This window comes from Grammomys surdaster, unplaced genomic scaffold (assembly GCF_004785775.1).
Source record: "Grammomys surdaster isolate TR1022 unplaced genomic scaffold, NIH_TR_1.0 143, whole genome shotgun sequence".
NCBI lineage: Eukaryota > Metazoa > Chordata > Mammalia > Rodentia > Muridae > Grammomys > Grammomys surdaster.
The window spans coordinates 6,717,968-6,735,804 of NW_021604601.1; the positions used below are offsets into that span (position 1 = coordinate 6,717,968).

The 17,837-nt window shown below is 44.0% G+C and overlaps 1 protein-coding gene across 1 annotated transcript in view; it reads left to right on the top strand.

Annotated features, from left to right (window-relative positions):
• The window catches only part of Tiam2 (T cell lymphoma invasion and metastasis 2), a 413,516-nt gene that overhangs the window by 296,127 nt on the left and 99,552 nt on the right, over positions 1–17,837 (top strand). The window contains 2 exon segments of the mRNA XM_028764322.1: positions 11,591–11,625; positions 13,032–14,234. Of these exon segments, the coding sequence (XP_028620155.1) occupies positions 11,591–11,625; positions 13,032–14,234 (1,238 nt within the window).

Consider the following 17,837-nt stretch of genomic DNA (forward strand, 5'->3'; position numbering starts at 1 on the left):
AACTTGTTAAATTCTTCCCATCCTTCCATGCACTTATAGACTTTTGAGTTTCAAAACATTTAAATTCCCGTGCAATTTAAACGTTAAGTTAAATACTTTTTTTTTTTCTTTTGAGTCAGGGACTCAAGAATCCCAGGCCACCCTTGGACTTACTAACAAGCTTGAGGATGCCCTTGAACTCCTGACCTTCCTACTTCTACCTCCCAAGTGCTGGGATTACAAATGTGTTTTACCCTGCCTGGCTAAACAGGAAGCTTTAGCTTACACAGGACCTACTAGTCCTGTTCAATTTGTCCCCTAAAGTTTTAATAAGTTTTTAGGTAAAATCTAAACAGATCTGTGTATAATCACTCACGTGAGAAGTTTCAGCAATGACTAGTTTGATTTTACTAGTGGACCCAAGGGTAACTTAGATAGTAGCCTTCAGATCAGAACATAGTAAAAGTAGACCCTGACGAAGGGCCACATCGCCAGCTACAGTAGAATAGTCACACAGTTAGGAGGGTGGGGAACGCACCTATTTACATGAAGTGGGGAGAATGTGTGGTTTATGCCCGCTCATTTTTCAAGTTTAAATGGAACATCGTATACTGAAGAAAGGTTTGTGCCAAGAATAACTTGGTAGAATCACTGTAGCATATTTTGGTTGTAAAATGTGATTGAGGCGTGGGGGTTCGTTGTCTGCTTTCAATTTCCTGAGGCACGTGTCTCATTTGTGGGTCTCCCTAGTCAGAGACAAAGAAGCCAACCATTGCAGCCCTGTAGCCCGAGACCCCAGGCCGCCTGTGCTGTGTTGTGAAGCTTGGGTGCTGCTTGCAGAAACCCAGGCTTGCTTTTTCGGGATTGTTCAAGCATAGTTAATAAAGAGAGGTTATTTAAAAGTCACACTGACAGTTTTGACTCTGATGCTCGCACATTACAGAGGAGGGCCATTTGAAAGCCATTATTTAGAATATCTGGTTGAGGTGCTCACCCCGGACAACACAAGGTCTTGGGGGACGGGAATGTAGGGAGAAATTTGGGTGATACGGAAGGAGATCTAGGAGAAGGTAAAGTGGGATAGAAAATTAACATATTAAAAAACAAACAAGCAAACACAGAAGTCAAGGGGCTGGGAGGTCAGCTGATGGAGCACTTGCCATCCAAGCAGAAGAATCTGTGTTTAATCTCAAGAACCCATGTTCAAAAGCAAAAACACCAATAACAAAAGCAGTGCAGTGCTGTAGAGGCCAAGATAACTGGATCCTTGGGACTCCTTGACTAATCAGACTGGCTAGATCCAGGCCAATTAAAGAGAGACTCTGTCTCAATGAAAAGAAGCCGGATGCTGTCTGAGGTACAACAGCTGAGGTCCTCTGGCCTCTGCACACACATAAAACACATGCATGCTCACCCACACAGACAAGTGTGCTTCCATAAAAGACACATATACATACATGCACTCGAGCACCACCGCAGCAGCAGCAACAACAGCAACACCACCAACAAATGACACTTGAAAGTACCTGGCTGAAGAAACGTATGAAACACATTTTGGTAATTCTTAATGGAAGATATTTTCTTTCTCACTATGGGGCCCATTTCATTCTAAACTACATGGATTCTATGATTTTACTTCAAAGGATTTTTTGTTATTGAACCCCTGAAATGTTTTTCTGTTCCTATGATGGTTCGGCTGTAGCCAGACGCTCAATTTTCTTGGCGTTCCCCAAACATACCAGCAATATTTGTGGGATGTGGTCTCTGCGCTGTCGGAGCCGTGTGTTCTCCAGTGCTTTTCCTTGTGGCGCATGTCTGTAACCCACCTCCCATGGCGCACACAGGCTGACAGTCGCCCGGAAGAGGGCATCTCCTTGTACAGCTTTGGCTCTCCTTGAAGCACTTTGTCAGAGTGCTGGGAGGTCTCCAAACTGTTCCTACCAACTCACTGAATGGAACAATTTATTTCCTTTTCAGTTCCCCAGGTTTCTGTCAAGACCAGGAACATGTCTTTTCCCGTCAATGCCACCCAGTAGGGGGACCCCAAGTGTCTCTAAATGGGTCACTTCACATATATCTGGGGTTGGGGTGGTGGGCACTTGAGTGCTAAGGCTCCCCCAGCTGCCTCTTCCACCTTGCTTCATCCTTCCTCATTTGCTACCTTTTCCTTCCCAACTGTCATGGACACTCAGGTGCTGCAGTTACCTTTCCACTTCGTCCTGACCAAGCTGGGCTCCTTCTCCTCTTTCCTCAGTTGTTGCTTCAGTCACACATGGACCCAGGAGTGTTTGGACTTGCTATTTTCCAGTTCCCTGTCGTCCTTTCTTCCCTTTCCATAGCTGACAAAATCCTGCACATCCTCTGAGTCCCCGTTAACTTCCTTACAAGGTCTCTCCTAATTCTAAAGAATTTAAATATGCATTTACAGTTTCCCGGAAGTTAGACTACAGTGGAATGAGAGCTACAGGCTTAACATGCAGAGCTCTCAATGATGTATGGTCCCTTTCTTGTCTGGCTCTGAGTTGTCAGACAGCCTGGGTGTTTGTCTTGGATGATGATTTTCCAAGTTTTTGGACAGTGCTTACTTTGGTTACTCTTAAGTCTTCTTACTAGGACCATGGGACAGTTGTTCACTGCTGTCAACTTGATTAAGGAATACCTAGGAGATTAGGGACAGAACATGCTGGCCTCGTTTGGATAGATTACTGGGTAATTATAGGATTCTCGCTGCCCAGTCACTTGGGGGTGCATTCTTGTGAGGCTAATGGCTTACCACAGCCCCTTCCTCCAGGTGTTCTCTCCTGGCCACCATTCAGCGGAAGAGCCCCTACCACCACAGTGAACACCATTGACAGACCCAGAAACACTTAGGCAAGTACCATAGACCCTCTGAAATCACAGGTAGAATAATTCCTCTTTATGTTTAATAATTCTTCAGATACTTCATTATAACAAATATATGTACCATTCTGATGAAAATACTATGTGAGGTTAGTGATATAGTTTTAAAGCAGGGTTTTCGGACCACCAGTTAAAAAGACACACCTATACATCACAACCAAGTATACAAACAAGCACCCAGACACATTGTTTCAAGCAGCTGTTTTACCTTTAAGGGACTTCGCTCTTAAGGTTGAACCCTGGCATTGTTTGTTCTTCTAATCTTATTTCCTCTCTAGTCTTTGCTCGGGGTGACTCATTATGGGGTCTTGATGACCCCACCAATGGGCTGAGACCCTAGTTTGAACAGCAGTTCTATGTGCAATGCTTGCAGGTGTTAGAGTTTCCATACAAAGCTGGTGTGAGTTCTGAGACCACCCTTCACGTAATGAATGGGCTTGACTAAGGTGGTGAACTATGCTCCAGAGCTGGGCCATTGTCCCTGTGGAATTTATGACTTTCCCTCTGTTGAATGTCAGCCATGCTTGTCCATTGAGCTCAGGCTCCTGGGGCTGTCAGTGCTGCCCACTGGCTGATTTCTTTCATTTGTTAATGGCCTCTCACTGCACTGGGGCTCAGCAGTGGTTCTTAGCTTAGAGGCCTGACCTGGCAGCTTGCTTCCTGCCCACTCTGTTTGTAAAGATTACAAATTCCTGCAGAGAACAGATGTTCTTTTTGCCTGTCTCTTTACCAGAATGAGTTCAGTGGGTTTAGAATGAGAAATTCGTTCCCTCAAGTCCTGGTATTCAGTTCCTGCATTCCAACTGTGGTCCATTGACAAAACAAACAGGGTTTGGGTGAAATTGACAGAGTTTAAGTCTGGGTCCTTTATAGAGCTGAATGGTGTTATTTTACACATGTGTCCCTTTCATGTGGATTTGTAGTCACATGTGGAAAGTAAGACATTAAGACCTTAGCAGCGGACACACTGGACTAGATACTGACTCGTTGTGGGGAGCTGGTGTGTTATCTGATGTTGAGGGATGTTTCTGACCTCCTGATACTTATCTGTCTCTAAGAGGTGTGTTCTTTGGGGCTATAGTCTCCATAAGACATTAATAGTTAAATTAGGGCATTAATAGTTGCTCAGGGTGATACTGGATTAGTCCCTCATCTTTGCAATCACAAGGATCTAATTATTTAAGTGCTTGGCTTGGGGCATTGTTTTCTTGGGCACTTGATACCTATTGTAAATTATGTTTTATATGCTGTGATTTTTAGGGGGGAGCTTTGCAAAAATCATACATTATCAGTACAATTTAGAAAATTGTAAATTTGCATGTCAATATAGATGAGGTTTAATGGCTCATAATCAATGACAGATCTAAAATGACAGATGACAAAAGATTTGCTATCATACTACACACAGTTAGTAGTTTACAACAGATGGTAGTCATATTTTCTGGGTGTTTTCACATTCATTTCCATACCTGACTCTCCTTCTGTGCCAGATAGCTTTATTTTTAGTCTGCAAGTGGGGGAAATGAAATCCAGAAAGAATAAGTACCTTCCCCCAGCGTCTTACGTGCCATACCAGATGCAAGTAAGTCTTCACGCAAGTTCTCTGACGCAAACCAGACCAAATTCTGATCCTTGTCTTCTGAGTGACTGCAACATCTCTGGGGCCTGATCCAAATAAAAAGATGTCAGTGGACCTCATGGTGGCAAGTAATGCTGACCCTCTATCTTATCTGGCTCTTGGCTCTGGCTGAGGGATTCACTACCGACTATGGGGTGCCGAGTTCAGCCTTCTAATCTCTTTGGAAGTATGGAGCCTGTTGATATCTCTTTGTGGGAGACCATGGCTTTTACTGTTTTACTCAGCCAGAAACCTGCCTTTGTTCAGTGGCCCAGACCCTAGCTCTGCTCAACCCACTATTCAATTCCTGTTCTCCTTATAGCTAGTTCCTGCTGGCTTCTTCCTTCTTTCCATCTGGGCTCAAATCAGCGCCAAGATGCAATGGTCCAAGTTTTGCTTCGTTTCTTTGTCTTGTGTCCTGTTCTAAGACCTGCACTCCTTTGAGAGTTGAGACTTTAGCCATCAGTGTACCTCATTCTGAAAGCAAATGATGGCTAGGTAAATCTTAAATTTCCCCTTGTATGATGGTTTGTATATGCTTGGCCCAGGGAGTGGCATTATTAGAAGGTGTGGCCTTGATGGAGTAGGTGTGTCACCGTGGGCGTGGACTTAAGATCATCACCCTAGCTACCTGAAAGTCTATCTTCCACTAGCAGCCTTCAGATGAAGATGTAGAACTCTCAGCTCCTCCTGCACCATACCTGCTTGAATGCTTCCGTGTTCCTGCCATGATGATACTGAACCTCTGAACCTGTAAGCCAGCCCCAATTAAATGTTGTCTTTCTTATAAGACTTGCCTTGGTTATGATGTCTGTTCACAACAATAAAACCCTAACTAAGACAGAAGTTGGTACCAGGGACTGGGGTATTGCTGTGATAGGCCTGACCTGCTTTTGTTTGGAGGAATGTGGATTTTGGAACTTTGGAAGGCAGTGGAGTGCTTTAAGTTGGGCTTAATGGGCTATCCTAGTAGGAATATGGAAGACTTTATTGTTGAGTATGATTTCAACTATGAAGGCTTGGCCCAAGAGATTTCAGTGGAGAAGAATTTCAGAATGTGGCCTAGAGACTGTTTTTGTAGTATTTTGGTGAAGAATGTGGCTGCGTTTTGCCATTGTCCAAAGAGTTTACCCGAGTCTAAGGTAAAGAGATTTATATTAATTACACTGACAAAGGAAGTCTCAAAAAAAGCTCAGCAGAGACTTTGGTCTCTGGCTAAGCCTCATGAAGAACATTTTAAACAAGTGTAGCAAGCTTAGAAAGGAACAATATAAAATATGTGGTTGGAGAATTTAAGGGACACCAAGAAATGAAATGGAGCTGTGTTCAAGGAAATAGCAGATTAAGGAAATGTGATTTTAAGGAAAGATCCCACCCAGCTAAATTTAGATCTAGGCATGATGCTACACACCTTTAATCCCAGGACATAAAACCAAACAGATCTCTGAGTTCAAGAGCAGCCTTGGACAGAGCAAGTTCTAAGTGAACAAAAGATCAAGTACATGCGTGGTGGTACACACCTCTAATCCCAGGAGACAAGCATGCAGCTCTCTGAGTTCAAGATCAATCTGCAGAGCAAGATCCAGGACAGCCAAGCTTAGGCAGTGAAGGAGTTGGAGAACAGAAAGCTAGTGATCATGTAATAGAACAAGGGGCCATGTTCCAGCTCCTGCAAGCAGCATCACTGAGGTGAAATCTTCTGGGAAGTGCTTTCCGAGAGCTGTGTTCCAGAGATAGCCAAGGTTGTACCTTGTACTAACTATAGCTGTACTTGGTAATGTTGCTTTGGTTATGGTGTCTGTTCACAGCAGTAAAACCCTAAGGAAGACACCATGAAAGGTATTTTTCTCTGGTTTACAGTCCCTCACAATGGTTGTTGCAATTTTGATGGCCTTGTCTATAAAGTTGTACATATTTGTTCACATTTTCTTTTTTTTTTTAATATTTTTATTTTATTTTTTTATTATTTTTTTTAAGATTTATTTATTTCATTTATATGAGTACACTGTTGCTGTCTTCAAACACATCAGAAGAGGGCATCGGATCTCATTACAGATGGTTGTGAGCCACCATGTGGTTGCTGGGAATTGAACTCAGGACCTCTGGAAGAGCAGTCAGTGCTCTTAACCACTGAGCCATCTCTCCAGCCCCTTGTTCACATTTTCATATGGTAATTCATCATCATTTGGAAACCAGAGAGCCCCTTCCATTCTTGTTTGTGATGTTATCTTCAAACACTGCCGGATACATTCTTATGACTGGGGAACAAGATGAAAGAGGAGGATTTCTTTTGAACCTTCATGGGATTGTGACTAATTTAAAAAATCTGAATATTATTGTGATCTAATAGATGAAGATAGTTACGTGAACCTTTGTGCGTGGCATCTAGCCTTTGCTATATAAACTATCTTAATGGTCTTTGAATGTCACAGAACCTTCACCTACGTTATGTCCCTATGAACTGTAGGCCTCACTATGTCTCTGGGACCTCATGAGTATTATTGCTGCTTATACCTTCATGTGTACTTTTGTGATTTAATATAATCTAATAGATATCTCTGCTATTTTCAAGTACTAGGCCTCTACATATATATGTGTGTATATATGTGTATATATATATGTATATATATATACACATATACCTATATATACACACACATATATATGTATATATAATTTATATTTTTAAATATATATATATATATATATATGTATATATATTTAAGTTTATAGGACCTTTTTTAAAAAAATTGTTTTATTATTTTGGTTTTAGTCTCTTTTCTACCAAAAGAGTTTAAAAACTGGAATACTGTAAAACTTGACTTTGTAATGGAGTTTTGGGGGATGGGCAGAGGTTGCTAAAACTTTGACTTATTTATTCTCTTCATTTTGGACCAAACAAACAAACAAACAAAAACAAAAAACAAAAAGCCACCATAGCTGAGGTGTGATAAGTAAATGTCTTTGTCAAAGTCATTGGGACAATAGTTACATAGTGTCTCTCGGGGTCTCCACTGTCTCATAGATGTTGAATATGCTCTTGCTGCTGCTGTTTTTTAAGGCTGTTTCTTTCTCCAGTGGGTGGAGCTGACCAGGTGTGTTGAACAACTGGCGTTGGCCAGGTGCACTGAACAGCTGTTCAGATTTGCCTCTGTTAGCATCTGTACTGCTGTCGGCTTCCTTTACTCCTCCTTTCTGAGCTCTCCTGCCTATGTGCAGAAGACCTATCCCCAGTGAGTCTGTCTTTTGAACATAGCCGGTAGGGAGGAACCTTGCTTTTGGTCTGTGTCAGAATCAGTCTTCTAAGCTAGGAGTTGCCTTCACCGGTCCCATAGATGTTTCCAGATGCTTCTTGTGAGCCCACAGTTCAGGCTTTTAGGCAAACTTATCGTGAACGATAGGATCTTCTGGTATATTTCTCAAATGATTACAATAATAAAAATAGTTAAGGGGCTGCACACGGTGCTAAGCTGGTAGAGTGCTTGTCTCTCTTGCTGACAGCCCTGTGTTTGATCTTAGCACCCCACCGCTTGTGTGTACGTGGCATGCACACCCTACTCACACATACACAGTACAAAATAAATATTTTCTTAAAAAAGAAAAAGCCTTACTATAGATTTAAGTGTTTGTGCTAAACATTTGAGAGCTATTTTGGGGGGAAAAGTACACACTTAGCTGTGAATGTATGTAGACTTCTCGAGAGAATATCATTCAAAGAGATCTTACATCTTTTTTAAAAAGAATTTATTTTTATTAATTCTTATTATGTGTATGTGTGCCCATGGCTATGTGCACGTGTGTACAGGTGCCTGCAGAGGCTAGAGGTGTTGGGTCTGCTGAAGCTGGAGTTACAGCAGTTATGAGCTGTCCGGAATGGGTGCCGGGAACAGAACTCACTCCAGGCTCTGGAAAGGCTTCCTTAACCATTGGCTTGTCTTTTCAGCCCCATGAACCTCATTTCTTGGAAAATAAGATTAAAACATGGTTTCGAATGTGCTTCGGGCAAGATTACAAGCGGATAAGACAAACATCATTGCTTTAAAAAAAAAAGGGAATTCTTAGTGGCCGGAAGACCCAAGAAAGTTAGGGCTTTGTGCTGGTTGTAACCATCTGTCCTACCTCACTTAAGAGAGTCCCATACTGATAAAAAGTTTAAATTCAAAGTTTAAACTGGCACTTCCTAAGGTTCATTGTTATTTTAACATTTTTATTGGAGATATCTCAATTGATGTCTTTATAGGAAATCTTCATGGCAAATTTTGAACATTCCTGAGCTTTTGAGACAGGGTCTCATGTAGCCTATGCTGGCCCCAAACCTGGAATGGCCTTGAGCTTGTGATATCCCCCACCTCTACCTCCTGAGTGCTGGGATTGCAGTTGTGCACTGCCATACCTGGTCTGTGGGGTTCTAGAGACCCTGCACATTGAATAAATAGCGACTGAACTATACCACCCCCTGTTCTTTTGTCCTGCTCAGTGAGATACCTTCCTGTCTTCGCCTGCTGCTGGGGCATGGATTTCTATTTTATAGCTCTCTCTGGCAGTTCTGAGCCCTAACCTCTATGTATCCAGGAATCTAACAGTTGGCCTCACATTCTCTCTCTCTCTCTCTCTCTCTCTCTCTCTCTCTCTCTCTCTCTCTCTCTCTCTCTGTCTGTCTGGAGTACCCTGTGTGGTGCTGGAATCAGAGTGAGGCCCAGCGGCCCTTCTCCTTTGGGTCACCACTGGAATGACCAAAATATTGAATGCAGAATCTCATTCCCTTTGCCGACTGGGAAGGTCCAAGAGGCAACAGCTGGGAGCTTCTGTGTCCCTTTTTACCTCCCTAGGTTTAAACACACCAAGTGCTCCAGGGAACAGAGCAACAGCTCAGGGTGTAAACTTCACAGAGATGAGGCTCTGTGCTTGTGCTCCTGTGTCAGATGTGTCCTGTCTTCTTATTACTGTGTCCTCGTGGTATACATAGGGGAGTGGCTCATGGTAAGGCAGGCCGGAGTTGTGTAGCAGGCTGCATTTCAGCCTCATTAATTAGATGTTAGCCTTAGTTTTAAGAAGTCCAAAGGAGCTGTTAGGTTTACTGCTTGTGCCCTTGCCTTTTCCCTCAGCCCACCGCCAATGTAAAATGTGTTTGCATGGATAGAACCAAGCAGGAGACGTGGCTTAGATTATAGTTAGAGGAACCTGGGTCCAGTACCAGTCACTTCCCTGTCTTTGACTTTGTAAGTCATGATGGAACCCTCCTGAGAGGATGTACAAGGGCCAGTCAGCACATGAAGAGAGTCTCAGTTTCAGGAGTCTTCCAGTGGGGAAGGGGGCAGCAGAGGGCTGGGATGTAGAGTTGATGGCGATGGGAAATGACGTGTCTATGAAAAGCAGCTAGGTTCACTTCTGGGTACATACGAGGCAGATTGAGAGAAGGCAATAACTGCCTACCTATATTCATAGCATCAATATTCCTGTTAGCAAAGAGGTAGAAGTAATTCAGATGTCTATCAGGAAGTGGATAGAACACACACACACACACATACACACTGGAATGTCATGAAGCCTGAACAAGGAAAGAGATTCTGACAGGTGTTCTCACGATGGAACTTTGAAGACATTATGTTATGTAGACGACTAAGCAGGCCACAGATGGATCCACATTTTATGATTCTTTTTATGGTATGCATGGAGGTATCACATTCATGGTGACAAAAGGTAGAGTCCTGATAGCCTGTGGCTTAGGAAGTGAAGGCACACTGATCAGTGGGCTACAGAGTTCCAGTTCTGCAGGGAGAAAAGGATTGTAGACATGGGTAGTGACAAAAACAGTATACTTAATGTTGCTGAGCCGGAAATGGAGAAGGTGGTCAATCTTGTTAGGCATGCTTCTCTATAATTACAAAGTAGATTCCAGAAACGGAACTGCAAAGGTCACTCTGGACTCTTCTTCACTTTGTCGTTTAGGTCTGTTAGAAAACAAAGGCTTTGTGTCAGGCAGAATGTCACCAGGTGGCATTCCCCATCCCAGCCCCTACTCCTCCCCTTAGAAGGCCACCTTGTCCTCCTGAGGTTGACCTCTGACCTCCACCAACACGTGCTTTCAAACCGGTGGATGAGGTCAGCCTCTGTAACTTTAGCCAAGGACTCTGGCTGTGATTTTACTTTGGCCTTTTGTTTTTATTGCTAGGCCAAATAGAGAACAAAGAGTTACTCTTGTCCCGTGAGGAGGCAGAGGGGGGTGGGGGGCACATCCCTACCTTGTGTCTTGTCAGCAGAGCCTGGGGGTTGTTTTCCTGGGAGCGGTGACAGATGAATGAGTCTGACTCATCTGAACATCCTCACCTGCTGCTGCTGAGACAAAGGCTGACGTCACGTCAGCTGCAGACTGACTCCCAGTGTCCGAGTCTGGCTTCTTTTAGATCTCCCAACAGTCTTGATCAACCAAGAAATTCACAGACCTCTCCTTTACTCTCTCGACAGTGTTTGCTTTAGATTATTACGTTGTTTTTGTTATTTTATTTATGAGGTGGGAGCTTGCAGGCCATGTTGTGCAGGAAGAGGTCAGTGAACAGCTTGCAGGGGTCAGCTCTCGCTATATCGTGGCATCCAGGAATCTGTCTCAGGCCGTTAGGCCTGGCTGCAGGTGCCTGAGACATTGACAGGTGATTTTTTGAACACCAATACTTTATTTCTGGATAACCTATATTAAATCATCAGGTTATTTAAATTTTAGAGATGGGGTCTGATGTAGCCCATATGTGTAGCCCATGACCCCAAACTTACCCCAAACTTACTGTGTAGCCAATGGTGACCTTCAGCTTCCAATCCTCCTGCCTTTACTTCCTGAGTGCTAGCATTATAGCCATGTACCGAAGTGCCTGTTTTTAAACCGTGCTGAGGACCACACCCAGGGTTTTGTAGGAGATGTGCAGTCAACCAACCAGGCCACATTCCAACGCCGTTTCTTTGCTTTTCCTTGTTGGAAGTTGAGTGTAAAATGCTTGATGGAATTTTCACCTCTTTTTTTTTTTTCAGGATCACTTCATGGACTGGCCTATGTTTGTTAAATACCGGCATTGTTCCCAAGACCATATGAAACCCACTGAGCATTAACCTCCGTCCCAGCAAAAGCCAGGCTGCAGGTAAGGACAGCTCAGATACATGGGTCTCTCATAAAGTACATGACCCATGGAATAATAAAAAAGGGGTTCATTTGTTCCAGTGACTGGGTTTTTAAAGGGTCTGATAACTGCCACCAACCAGATAGCCATCCATTTGATTTCCCCTTTGTTAATACGTGCTTCCATGTGCAAGAATGAAGAATTTAAAAACCTGCTAAATATGCTTGCAACCTGACAGGAAGTACAAATGCTGCTGGCTCGTAACAGTTCTGTGCTGATCAACATTAAAAGGATGTTGGGAGGGTTGGAGCAAATTTTACTTTGCGTTTTGCTTACCTAATCAACTCTGTGAGCTAACTGGAACTTTAAAGGAAATTTGAAGAGACCAGTACCTTGTTCTGTAGCCCACACTCTAACGGGTATGAATTTACACATTTTTCTCTCACTGCATTTTAAAGTGAATTTACAAGTCTTAAACAAGGCCCGGAGATTATGTTTATAAAAGTGTTTTTCTCTCCCAAATAAAAGTTCTTATTTCCTCCCCAAGCCTTTTTTTAATCTGACCCCATACTCTTGGAATCTTCTAGTCTTTTCGTTAGCTTGTACTTGAAAACTCCCATGAAGTATGGCACCTAGGTTCCATTACTGGGGCTGTGGTCATGTGGGAGCAGGGACCTTGATAAGTCCTCTGGGACCAAAGGTTCTGCACATGTAGGTTCACCTAGCTGTCAAGTGATGTATTTTTTAAAATAACATTACTGAACATGTACAAACAATTATTCAGAAGTGATTCAGTAGAAAAATACAGAGCGACATCAATCTTCATAGCATTTCCATTGTCAAGTGTAATCTAAGGTGGAAAAGACACATGAAGATAAGACATATTAGTGATGAGGAAAGATTGCACTCAAAGACTTGAGTATTCAGGGTTTGGGAATCTGAGGGGTCCTGAGGCCCATTCCCCAATATTATGTGAATTATCTCCTTCCATTTTAATTCCTATGTGATAAAAATGTAATTTCTTTGATGCATCTCTGGTGGCATATCCATGTGTCTAGACTTTCCTTCATTTTTCTTCAAGGATCTTTATCCAACATTGAGTCTGAGGGAGTTCTCTACCTTTAGCTGATACTTGTTTGCCTCTTCAGTTTTAACAGTTTGCCATTGATAATGACTCCTAGCACTCAAGCATGCAATGTTGTCTGTGTGGCCAGCATTGCCTTGCACAGTTCAGTACATGACTCTTATTTCTACTCCTCTGAATCTTGTCAGGCATCGAAAGAAGTGTCCCACACTCTCCATTCTACCTGTTTAAGATGATGACAGACATTATTTTACTACTACTATTGTTATTATTTGGAAAATCCTGTTTTACTGCACTGTAATTTGGATCATGGCTCATACTGATACAACTGTTCTCCATTTAGGTTAAAATGGGGAACTCTGAGAGTCAATACACCTTCCAAGGATCCAAGAATCATAGCAATACTGTCACTGGTGCTAAGCAAAAGCCTTGCTCTCTTAAAATACGCAGCATTCATGCAAAAGACGAAAAGTCCTTGCATAGTTGGACTCACGGGAGCAGTGGAGCAGGCTACAAGTCCAGATCCCTAGCCCGAAGCTGCCTTTCCCACTTTAAGAATCACCAGCCTTACGCCACCAGACTCGGTGGACCCACCTGTAAAGTCTCAAAGGGCACTGCCTACATCAAGCACAGAGCGAATGCCCTAGGAAATGATTTCCAAGGCAACAATGGTGCTATCTTACCCGAGAATGGCTTCCACTATGTTGGCCGAGAATCAGGGGAGAGCCACATCACCTCCAGGGACTGCAATGGCCACCTTCTCACCTGTTACGGGAGAAACGACAGCATTGCCTCCACCCCTCCAGGCGAGGACCGTAGGAGCCCCAGGGTGCTCATCAAGACACTGGGGAAGCTAGACGGGTGTTTAAGAGTTGAGTTCCACAACGGTGGCAACCCCCACAAAGGGCCCTCTGAGGACCCCAGTGGACCTGTACAGCTGCTGAGATACTCCCCTACATTAGCTTCAGAAACCTGCCAAGTGCCAGAAACTAGGCGGCATTCGGGTGCCGGCTCCCCAGCCAGCCAGGGGCCTTCTCACACTGACTCTCGCCTGCGGTCCAGCAAAGGTAGCTCTCTGAGCTCGGAGTCATCCTGGTATGACTCCCCCTGGGGCAACGCTGGGGAGGTGAGTGAGGTAGACGGCTCCTTCCTGGCTCCCAGCACCCCAGACCCCAGCCTCCCCAGCAGCTTCCCATCCAGTGACACCAAAAAGCCTTTCAACCAAAGCTCTTCCCTCTCCTCCCTCCGGGAATTGTACAAAGATGCCACCCTGGGGTGCCGCTCACCTTCTGGCACCTGCCTTTCTTCCAATGAGTACATTGGCTCCCAAGTCAGCCTGAACAACCGAGTCTCGTTTGCGTCGGACATGGATGTGCCCTCCAGGGTGGATCAAAGGGATCACGCGCACTACAGTTCCTTCACTCTCCCGTGCCGCAAGTCCAAAGCCTTAACTGAAGATGCAGCTAAGAAAGACACCCTCAAAGCCAGAATGCGGCGCTTCAGTGACTGGACAGGAAGCCTCTCCAGGAAGAAGAGGAAACTGCAGGTAAGAACACCCTGGCTTAGGTGTGGGGTGGGGGTGGGGGGTATGGGTCCTAGAGTTTTTCCATCCATGTCTGAAGCTATCCAGATCCTCAGGTGAGCCGGAGAAGGAAGACTTAGAACAGAAGACCCAGCACAGCTTATTTTCTGGTGGGATTTTTCTTTATTTGCTTTAGACGCCCACTCCGACTCTTCCCTCAACTTTAGTGACTCCGCATTTGGGATTGAGGTTAGGGGTAGGGGTAAGGGTGGAACAGAGTATTATTACTGATGGGGTAGCTGAAGGAGAGACTGATATTTCATAGTTCTGCAGGTTGGAAAGTCATGGGCCCCTGTGGTGAGACTCTGGGAAGGGCCTGTTCTGGCTGCTGAAGGTTCTGTCCTTATACAGCAGGGAGTGAGAGCCCTTGTCTCTTCTTCTTATAAGGACAGCAGGACCTTGAGGACTCCAGCCTCTGGCCCTCATCTAAACCCAGCCCCCTCAAAGACCCCATCACTGTCTTCAAGTGGGTCAACGTTTCAGCATAGGCTCTGAGGTGAGACGACAGCAGCACCTTGAGCCCATAGCACCCAGATTCCACACTAAAATTGCCTTGGCTCACCCCCAGGCCTGGGTCTGAAGCTGGTCCAACTGTTCTTGGAAGCCTAGAGCTGGCTGAAGGTCTGAGGGAACTGGCAATCAGAGGCCGTTGCTAGACCCCAGTCATCAAGTCCAAAGACAGATGGAAGGGAGCCAGTCATTGATTTCAGATAAGGAGGCCTTCCCAAAGTCGTATGACTTTATATTTAAGTCGGTTCATTAAAAAAAAAATCTCCTAAAAATTATAAGCCACAGAGAATGTGCGTGTGCATGTGCGTGTGCCTGTGTGTGTGTTGCTGAGGATGGAACTCACTGCCTTACACATGCTGAACAAGGGCTCTTACCACTGAACCACATCCCAGGCCATTTGGTGTTTTGGTTTTATTTGCTCTGAGACCAGAGTTGAAGGGAATCTGATTAGACAGTGTCTTTATATAAGGGAATGTTGTCTTAACCTTGCAATATACATATTTATGTGAATATAAAAAAAATCGTGAGGCATTAAGAGCAGATGACAGTATAACCTGCCCAGATAGATCATTTCCTGTTTATAAAGTTGGCCATTGGTTACTTCCTTCTTGTGTGTCTTTGGGCACCACCCTCTCTCCCAGGGGAGATGGATAACAGGTGGCCACTGTTCTGTCTCCGGGACCTTTCTTCAAATCCCTCAGGGTAGTAATTTGCTTGCTCTTGGGTTACAGCCCCTTAAGCCAAATCACCACCAAGCATGAAGTTGCTTTGGGCTTTTCCCTCCTGGCTCTGTTTCTCAGCCTCTCACAGTGCTTAACTATATAATAGGCTGTTCAGCACCTGCTGCCCCTTTGGCTCCCAGCATTACAGAGCTGGTTATGTCCAGCTGCTGACCACCATGCCTCCTCAAGCACGCTGTCATAGAGTACCGCTTTCTGTTTGTCTGGAGCCTATTTCTTCATCTGTGTTTGTGGCCTGACTCAACATACAATGATCCTGTTCACTAAACATATTCAAGTTCTATTTCACGAGTCCAAAGCAGAACTGTTACCCTGGTGTGTGGATCCGGCACTGGGTGTCCAACCTTCACAGGGAGACTGAGCCTCCTTTAGTTCTGTGTCATGGACAAACTTGCCTCTGATATACTGTATACTATGTGCAATTATGAGCAAAACAACCAGAATTTTATTTTAATTTTTATGTATTTTTGGTTTTTGAGACAGGGTTTCTCTGTATAGCCCTGGCTGTCCTGGAACTCACTCTGTAGACCAGGCTGGCCTCGAACTCAGAAATCCACCTGCCTCTGCCTCCCAAGTGCTGGGATTAAAGGCGAGTGCCACCACTGCCTGACTCAAACACCCAGGATTTTAAGAAAAAGAATTTTAATGCTAGAAAGGACTCCCCCAAATTTTTAGAGACAAGAAAGCTACAGAATCAAGAAGTTGAGGTCTACCTGGAGACACAGGGTCCGTTAGTGGAGAAGCAGGCTGGGGGCTGCATCCGTAAAACCTCAGACTAAAGCCAAGACATTATTGACTGCTATTAATTATTGACAAATAGTATGATAAAAAGTTTAGACTTTTATTTTTAAAGTAACTCATTAGGACAGCCTTTTGATAGTTTTATCTGTGGATACCCCAATAATTGATTATCTATAGATATGAACAAGATTGACTTTTTAGGGGCAGTAAATATTTCAGTCCTAGTGGCCATTTCTTTTCCCTTCATTGAAAAGATTAGGATAAGGACCATATAAATGCAACCCAGCCCTGTATGATGGTTCAGGACTGTCATCCCAACTATGAGGGAAGCTGAGGCAGGAAAATTGAGACCTTCCTGGACTGCAGAGTGAGGTCAAAGCTAGCCTGGGTAACTTAGTGGGACCCTTTCTCAAAGTAAAAATAAATAAATAAATAAATAAATAAATAAATAAATAAATAAATGTTTGTGGACATAGTTCAGTAGAACAGTGCATAGGCCCGCATGCCTGAAGCCCAAGGCTCAATCCATAATATCACACACAGACAAAAAAGCCAATCCCTGCTTAGGAGGAGTCTGATAATACGCTCTAATAAGGCACTGAGGCAGTAGCTACTGTCTCTCACCCACATAAACTCCTGTATGCCACCAGACAGCAGAGGGATGACTCAGAAAGCTTTGCTTGACTGATAGGCATTTGTTTTGACTTTAAAAGACAGCATAAAAAGAACAGCCCCTGCAGTACAGTACTTTTAAGTCTACCCTCATACGTGTAAGCCTAAAAACCAGACAGATGAAAAAGGATACCATACTGGGAGACAGAGAAGCACGCCCTAGAGTGCTCAGTAAATACCACATATTAATTTCAGCTGACAAAGACCCTCACCCTGACTTGTCTAAGCTTTGTAATCTTTTGAGTCAGGATAGGATAGGTTTGGCTGAGTTAACAATGTCCCCTGCCCCCATCTCCGTGACTTAGGATGACCAAAGTTTATTCTCCTATTTATGATTCGTGTTCATCGTAGTCAACAGGTAGCTGGGGTCTGTGGTATTCTGTGGGACCCTCAGCCGACAGAATAGCTGTTGTGAAGAACAGTATAAGCTCCTGCAGTAGACAGAGAAGAAAATTGGGTGTTGGCTTTGAAAACTTTCTCACAGAACTGACATGTTTAACTTTTGCTTACATTCACCAAGCACAGCAAAGGATAAGTCCAGGCCTGACTTATTCAAGGAGGAGTGGCCGAGTGATCCCACCATGTGCCAGAAATGTTTCGTGATATCACTGAGGACTGCTGTGGTTTGTCACAGAGTACTTAGAACACAAAAACTCCGTTTCTAGGCTGCTTTGATTATAAACACTCACTTCTATTCTAAAGTGACACTGTCTCAGAAACCAGTCATCTTTTCAGGGTAAGAGGAGTGGAGTGTGAAGCAAGCAATTTTCCTCACACGTGAGGAGATGGGGATTCCTTTAAGGAATTGGGCATCGTTTTTTCTTTATTCAGCTTTACTGGGTTACAACTGAGAAGCAGAAAACGAATATGGCTAATGTGTATAACCTGATGCCTTGACATACAA